At 41.6% G+C, this 8,862-nt stretch overlaps 1 protein-coding gene across 1 annotated transcript in view; it reads right to left on the bottom strand.

The window, feature by feature from the left end:
* The window catches only part of LOC106874182 (protein SCO1 homolog, mitochondrial), a 13,052-nt gene extending 7,261 nt beyond the window's left edge, over positions 1–5,791 (bottom strand). The window contains exons 1-3 of the mRNA XM_014921838.2: positions 5,540–5,791; positions 4,094–4,168; positions 937–1,027 (exon numbers count right to left, since the gene is read on the bottom strand). Coding sequence (XP_014777324.2) covers positions 937–1,027; positions 4,094–4,168; positions 5,540–5,776 — 403 coding nt within the window. The 5' untranslated portion in view covers positions 5,777–5,791. The remainder of the gene's footprint in view (positions 1–936; positions 1,028–4,093; positions 4,169–5,539) is intronic.
* Positions 5,792–8,862: the final 3,071 nt, after the last annotated feature.

Below are 8,862 nucleotides of genomic sequence, written 5' to 3' on the forward strand. Positions count from 1 at the left end.
TCCATGAGGTCCAACGCTCAAAAGGAACTCAGCCACCTCGCCTCTCTGAGGCCCAACACTCGATAGGAACTCAATCACTCTGCCTCCATGAGGTCCAACACTCAAAAGGAACTCAGCCACCTCACCTCTCTGAGGCCCAACACTCAAAAGGAACTCAGTCACTTTGCCTCCATGAGGTCCAACGCTCAAAAGGAACTCAGTCACTTTGCCTCCATGAGGTCCAACGCTCAAAAGGAACTCAGCCACCTCGCCTCTCTGAGGCCCAACACTCAAAAGGAACACAGTCACTTTGCCTCCATGAGGTCCAACGCTCAAAAGGAACTCAGCCACCTCGCCTCCATGAGGCCCAACGCTCAAAAGGAACTCAGCCACCTCACCTCTCTGAGGCCCAACACTCGATAGGAACTCGGCCACTTTGCCTTCATGGCGATAATAATTAATTCAACTCTTTAGCATTTAAATTGGCCATATCTGGCCCAAATATTCAACCTGTTTTATGTAAAAACTGACCAGATCCAACCTCTTACCTTATCCTACAATGTCATTCTAAATATATACAAACACACCACTGAAATCTTGAAGCTACAAGGTAATGTGTGATTAATTCAAATCAATGTGAAATAAATAAACAACGTATTCAACAAAGAAATCTGAATGCTAAAAGGTTAAATATTCATTTTAAATCTTCATACATGGCCAACATTTTTGAGGGGAGGGGCAATTTGATTACATTGACCATAGTACTCAACTGGTACTTTATTTTATCGAACCCAAAAGAATGAAAGGTAAAAGTCAACCATGGCAGTATTTGAACCCAGAACCCATAAATAACAAAGAAATACTGTTACGTATTTGGTCCGATATTCTAACGATTCTACCAGCTTGCTGCCGTATCATAATTAAATGTTATAATAGGATTCATAATTAGATATTTACTTAGCTCTTTTGCTTGTTTGAAATAGAACATTGCCATCGTAAATACACCACCAATAGCAGCTGTAATGATCACTGTTTTCCATGATATTGGCTGAAAAATAGAAAATACATCCAAAGAAAAATCAATATTTTTATACAACAAAATTGATCTGATTCTAAGTGATTCGTTTATGACAGAGAAGGTGCCAGAACCAATAAAATAACTTCTTGATTTCACAAGTGTTTTAATGTCTTGTAACAAAAATTCATCAAGCGGTTTTATAATTGAACTGCAATTAAATGTGTCTTCATAATGTTGCAAGTTTTTCAGCGACTTAGTGAAGGATATATATATATATATATATATATATATATATATGCTGAGACCCCCTTCGGTCATGACTGACCATGGGATTGCACCTAGAAAGTTACCCTCCCAGGTACAAGTCCAGGCAAGGTTGTTCATGGAAGACCAGCAGTCGCCAATGCATACCGGCCTCCCCTCTCCATGCCACCGATGTTATCCAAGAGAAAGGCAAAGGCCGATACAGCTTGGCACCTGTGATGTCGCAACTCACTTCTACAGCTGAGTGAATGGGAGCAATGTGAAATAAAGTGTCTTGCTCAAGAACACAACACGTAGCCCGGTCCGGGATTCGAACTCACAACCTCATGATTGTAAGCTCGACGCTCTAACCACTGAGCCATGCACCTTCACATGAGAGAGAGAGAGAGAGAGAGAAAGAGAGAGAGAGATGTATACATGTCCATCATCATTGTTATTACGTCTTCTTAATAGGTCATATGGGAATTTAGTAGGAAGGGTTTTATAGTCCGATTCCCTTCCTGGCACCAAACCTTTTAAACTACCATCTGTAACATGCAAATATATGGTGTACCTGCTAAAAGATATGGGATACTCAATAATGATTTACACACACGCGTGCGCACACATACACACACACACACGTTTTTACTTCAGAAATTTAATACATCACATAATCACTACAGTAAATTGCTTCTTAGGATTCACTCATTGACTAACAAGTGTAGTGAGAAACTCGAACAAATAAATATGTGATGTGCTGACCAGACAGCAATGACCCAGAAACAGCTAACAGCAATGAAGATAGCTCGGATGACAAAAGTGGTTTATAAGACAGATTTAATAGACTAAAGACAGAATGTTCAACTGTCTGTGACACTCTTAAGAGAGAGATTTCCTATTAAGGTTTAGTTTTAAAGAAGAGAGGTTAAAGGGTCATTGACTTTTTCTCATGCACACACTCTCTTTCTTCCTCTGAATACATTGGAGGTAGTGGGAACATTACTAATCTCCATAACACAGACACACATACATGTATGTATGTATATCATCATCATCAACATTTAATGTCTGTTTTCCATGTTGGCAGAGTTTAGATGGCTTGAAAAGAACTAGCAAGACCTGGGTCCACACCAGGTTCCAGTGTCTGTTTTGTCTTGGTTTCTATGACTCTATATATACACACACACACATATTTATACACATACACACACACACACATACATACAGAGTGTGGTGAATAAACTGTCGCCTAAATTATGCAAAAATGAAAATAACACTGACATCTCGTTATAACAGATATATTCAGAAAAGAAGTTTCAGGTACGGAAGCAAGGTCTAGAACTGAAGGGCCTTAGAGTTAACCTAGCAAAAACCAAAGTCTTAGTTAAGTAGGAAGGCAAACAAAGCACAAATCCCTTCAGGTAGATGACCCTGCTCGATCTGAAGGAAAGGCATAGGTAGAAACTCCATAAGATGTACCCAGTGTAAGCTATGGACACAGAAGGGCAGCAATATCAGAGGAAGTTTAACAGAGAAAATAGCTTTTGTGTGTGAAGATACACAGGTACAATAAACACCGAAAATGTACAGAAAATAGACTGCCAGGTGTGTAAGCTAGAGGTAGTAGATAGCTTCCATTATCTAGGTGACCAAGTTAGTAGTAGAGGTGGATGCTCCGAGAGCGTAGCTATGAGAAAAAGATTAGGCTGGGCAAAATTCAGAGAGCTCCTACCTCTGCTGGCAACAAAGGGCCTCTCCCACAGAGTGAAAGGTAGATTGCATGATACCTGTGTGTACAGCTATGCAACACAGCAGTGAAACATGGGCTGTGACAGCCAAGGACATGCCTAGGCTTGAGAGATATGAAGCCAGTATGCTTTGCGGCATGTGCAATGTCAGTGTGCATGTATAACAGAGTGTAAGCATCTTAAGAGGCATCAGGTATGGCATGCAAGAGAGATGACTGCACTAGTATGGTCATGCAATGCATGTGGATGAGAACGGTTGTATAAAGAAGTGCCGATTACTAACTGTAGAGGGAACATGTGGTAGAGGTAGACCCAGGAAAGCATGGGACAAGGTAGTGAAGCATGATCTTCGAACTGTAGGCCTCAGAGGGGCAATACCTAGTGACTGAGACCTTTGGCGATATGCTGTGCTTGAGAAGACCCATCAAGCCAAGTAAAATCGTAGTCATGGCTGATGCTGATGTCATGTAAAAAGCATCTTTCGAGCATTAGACCTCATAGAAGCAACGTGGCTGATACCAGTGGCATGTAAAGAGCTCCTTTAGCATTACGTTCTGTATGAGAAGAAGACCCATCAAGTCAAGTAAAATCACAGTCATGGTAGATACCAGTGTCACGCAAACGGCAACCGTGCCAGTGGCATGTAAAAGCACCCATTACACACTTTGAGTGGTTGGCGTTAGGAAGGGCATCCAGCCATAGAAACCATGCCAAATCAGACTGGAGTCTGGTACAGCTTCCCAGCTTGCCAGCCCTGGTCAAACCATCCAACCCATGCCAGCATGGACAACAGACATTAAATGATGATATATAAGAGCTTTGGTCAAAAGCATATCAGCTGGAACTGTGGTAAGGGTTTGAATGCACAACAGTCAATCCATTCATTTTGTTTGGTTTGGTTCACAAATAGTCCAATTATGTGTGTATAATAGGAAACTAGAGAGCGAGGGGGAGAAATTAGACAGAGTGGTGTTATCTTGTTAAAACTAATTATATATGACTGCCAAAGTTTACATTTGTAAAAGACTGGAACACGTAGAAAGTAAATGCTTAAAATAGGAGGAGGAGAAGAAATTTAAGTTATAATATGAAGCATACGTACACTGCTGTAGGAGTCTCCTTTTGAAAAATGCCTCAAATGGGATAGACTGTTGTTGTAAGTGATTGGTGGTTGGATCTGTGAATAGAATAATAGGATAATATATTACATCATTGAAATACAACAAAGTCCAATTTTACTGATGGTACAACTGCATCAAGTTACAACACCATCTCACGAATGGTTCAGATACAACATTGCTGCGTGAATCAATATCTGTGGATGAATTAAATATTGGTTTTAAATTTTGGCACACGGCCAGCAATTGTTGGGGAGGGTGCTAGTTGATTACATCAACCCCAGTGCTCAACCATGGCTTATTTTATCGACCCTCGAAAAGATGAAAGGAAAAGTCGACCCCAGTGGCATTTGAACTCAGAACATATTGTTGGAAGAAATGTGACTAAGTATTTTTCTGACACAGTAACTGTCCAGCCTACAGGGTGGTTGGTGTTAGGAAGGGCATCCAGCTGTAAAAACCATAACAAAACAGACACAGTAGCTTGTACCTGGCTGGCTCTTGTCAAACAGTCCAACCCATGCCAACATGGAAGATGGTGATGAGCAATGATTCTGCCAGCTCACTGCTCTACAGATGAACTAAATATTGTCAGCAACTTTTTTATAGAAATTAATTCAAAATGACTGTGGCCATGCTGGTGCACTGCCTTTAGTTGAACAAATCGACCCCAGAACTTATTCTTTGTAAGCCTAGTACTTATCCTATTGGTCTATTTTGCTGAACCGCTAAGTTATAGGGATGTAGACATACCGACATCAGTTGTCAAGTGATGGTGTGGGGTCAAACATATACATAAATAAATATATATATATATATATATACGACAGGCTTCTTTCAGTTTCCATCTACAAAATCCACTCACATAGCTTTGGTTGGCCCAAGGCTATAGCATAAGACACTTGCCCAAGGTGCCACACATTGGGACTGAACCCAGAACTGTGTGATTGGTAAGCAAGCTTTCTTACCACAAAGCCACTCCTGTGCCTCTGTGCCATTTGATTATATTTATTTTATGTTTTAATATGAAGTAGTGAGAAAGGATCTCTGGATGCTCCGAGAGATTTAGCTGTACTTGATAAGACACATCAAGCTAAGTAAAATCATAAGTCTAGTCCTTATTCTATTGGTTTCTTTTGTTAAACTATAAAATGAGGATGTAAACAAACCAACACTGGTTGACACGCATTGGGGAGTAGCGACACACACACACACACTCATACATATGATGGGATTCCACACAGTTTCTGTCAACCAAAATTTCCTCTAAGGCATTGACTGACCCAGGACTATAGTAGAGGACACTTGCTCAAGATGCCATGCAGTGGGACTGAACCTGAAACCACAAGGTCGCAAATGAAGCTTTTTAACTACAAAGCCATGCCAAAAGTCAAAATCTGTTTTGAAAAGGTGAAGTGAAAATAGCTTACCGGTAATCTTTGATTTTTATGATAGAATTTTGGTCTGAGACTGGAAAATGACTGACAATTAGGAGGAAGAAGAAACGGTTTCACTGATAAACGGCCATGTGAAATACCAAATATTTGTTGTGGTCTGTAGCACTGCAATGATACATGATAAAAAGAATGAAATAAGATGACATATAATACAAGCTGAAACACAGAACACCTAGTTAGGGCACAAGTGCGGAAATGAAATTTGCTCATGGGGTGCAAACCCAGCTCCAACGGAGGATTTTCAGTGTGGTTTTATTTCCCCACCGTCCCACAAAATTTTAGTGGGTGCCCTTGCACCTTTTGTACTCCCTGTTCCAAAGCCTTTGGGTTAGGGTTCTAGTTAGGGGTTCAGTTTTATAAAGGGGACATATAAAGTCAACTGACCTAACCTCTAGGATATTATTAACCTTTTATTAGCTTCAGTTATTAAACCAAGACCATGCTGGAGTTCTGCCTTCACAAGTTGACCCAAGTATTTATTGATCATCATCATCATCATCGTCGTCGTTTAACGCCCGGTTTCCATGCTAGCATGGGCTGGATGGTTTGATTGAGGACTAGCAAGCCAGGAGGCTGCACCAGGCTCCAATCTGATCTGGCAAGGCTTCTACAACTGGACACCCTTCCTAACAGCAACCATTCTGAGAGTGTAGTGGGTGCTTTTTACGTGCCACCAGCATGGGGGCCAGTGAGGCTGCAATGGCATCGACCACGCTCAAATGGTGCTTTTTACGTGCTACCAGCATGGGACCAGTCAGGTGGCACTGGCATCAACCGTGCTCATACGGTGCTTTTTGTGGGGTGCATTCTTCCCCTGGGAAGGTTTTGGCACTTATAAGTAGCCATCTTGCCCGTTTCCTGGCAAGAATGTAGTCAATCTAACTAGTGTCTCCACCAGACTGGTAAGTGAGCAGGTGACTGGCAGGTTTCCTGAAGTTAGTATTACAGACCATAAAATCATTTGCATCACAAAACTCTAGCAGCTTGGTTTCCTCCTCATTGAGGGAACCAAATCCATAGCCACCACGTACATCATGGAAGCTCCTTGCATGTTGTCCAACATGCCCATTGAAGTCGCCAACCACAAAGAGAAGGTCCCTGTCATTCGTCGATGAGGTAGTCTGCAAGAGGGTGTCATAAAATCGGTCTTTCTGTTCATCAAGTAACCCTGGTTGATGAGCCTAAGCCGAGATTATGGTTGCTAATCCATGTTGCTTAAGTATTCTATCAGCTTAACAGTTAAGTTAGAGACACAACATAAAACATCCTTATTCCTCTAGACAGGTGACAACATAAATGCAGATATATGTACGAAAATATAAATATAAATATATATATATATATATATATATATATATATATCATCATCGTTTAACATCTGCTTTCCATGCTAGCATGTGTTGGACAATTTGACTGAGGACTGGCGAACCAGACGGCTACACCAGGCTCCAATCTGATCTGGCAGAGTTTCTACAGCTGGATGCCCTTCCTAACACCAACCACTCCGAGAGTGTAGTGGGTGCTTTTACATGCCACTGGCACGAGGGCCAGTCAGGTGGCACTGGCAATGGCCACATTCAAATGGTGTTTTTTATGTGCCACCTGCACAGGAGCCAGTCCAGCAGCACTGGCAATGACCCTGCTCGAATATTTTATCCTGTGCCACTGGCACAAGTGCCAGTAAGGCGATGATGGTAACGATTATGCTCAAATTGGTGCTATTTACGTGCCACCGGCACGGAAGCCAGACAGCTGCTCTGGCACACACATACACACACAGGGAGAGAGAGAGAGAGAGAGAGAGAGAGAGAGGGGTGGTGGCTGTGTGGTAAGAAGCTTGCTTCCCAACCATATGATTCCAGGGTCAGTCCCACCACGTGGAACCTCAGGCATGTGTCTTCTACTATAACCTTAGGCCAACCAAAGCCTTGTGAGTGAGCAGAGGGATATAGACACTTGCCCAAAATGCCACACAATAGGACTGAACCTCGAACGATGTGGTTTGAAAGCAAGCTTTTTAACCACAGTCATACCATACTCAAGAAATCAAATCAGTCTCATTTAATTCTACCTGTGGAGATATAAAATCTGTGGCATAACCACATTATTTACTTTTCGAATTGAAGCTAAATGGTATTCTTTTACTTGTTTCAATCATGTGACTGTGGCCACACCGGAGCACCACCTTGAAGGGTTTTAGTAAAACAAATTGACTCCAGGACTTAGTTTTTTAAATCTAGTATTTGTTCCATCAGTCTCTTTTGCTGAATCACTAAGCTATGGGGGCATAAATACACTAACACTGGTTGTCAAGCAGTGATGGGGTGGGGACAAACACAGATATATATATATATATAAACAGGCTAAGTCACGGGGATGTAAACACACCAACATCAGTTGTCAGGCGATGGTGGGGTGACAAACACAGATACACAAAGTATATATATGACAGGCTTCTTTCAGTTTTCATCGACCAAATCCACTCACAAGGCTTTGGTTGGCCCGAGGCTATAGTAGATGACACTTGCCCAAGGTACCATGAAGTGGGACTGAACCTGGAACCATATGGTAGAGAAGGAAGCTTCTTACCACCTATTTATTGAAAAAAAACAAAAAAAAACTATACACCTAACATTACAAGTTAGCCCTAAACATTCTTTAGTGCACTAAACTTATGCAACTTAGACTAACCAGGTTAGTGAAGCCCTGGTTTCTATACACTACGTTACGTCCGTCCCCATCTCTATCTATCTGCCGCCACTCACATGAATTTACCTCTCCACCCACTCTATCCAATCTTCAGCATAATTTCTCTTATATTCACCTCTCTGTATTCTGAGGGTGTGTTCTGACACCTCTTCACCACTCTCTCACCTCTACAGCAATACACTTGTTTCTATCCCTTTGCTATACCCTAACCTTTCATCGCTTGGCATAAAGCCATCTCCCTCACTACTACACCCGTTTCAGTTGAAGGTTTGTATTTTGTGAGTTACTTAGTACAGCCCTCTGGCTTGGCAGCTTCTGTCGAACTCTCCAACCCATGCCAGCACGGAAAACGGCCGTTGACGATGATATGGCAATAAGTTATTACTAAACTATCTTAAAAACATAGGGATTATGTCTTTGATGAAGGTCTAAAAGGACTGGAAACTAGTTATAGGAATCCTCCTTGTTCTGACCAAAGAGAAAAAAACAAAACGAAAAGAATCTGTAGCGTCACCATTTTGTTTACTTTATGCAGCAAGGCTAAAAATGTGATAGTCTTTCAAGCGTGTGTGTATAATGTGCGTGTG

This window comes from Octopus bimaculoides, chromosome 12 (genome assembly GCF_001194135.2).
Source record: "Octopus bimaculoides isolate UCB-OBI-ISO-001 chromosome 12, ASM119413v2, whole genome shotgun sequence".
Classification (NCBI taxonomy): Eukaryota; Metazoa; Mollusca; class Cephalopoda; order Octopoda; family Octopodidae; genus Octopus; species Octopus bimaculoides.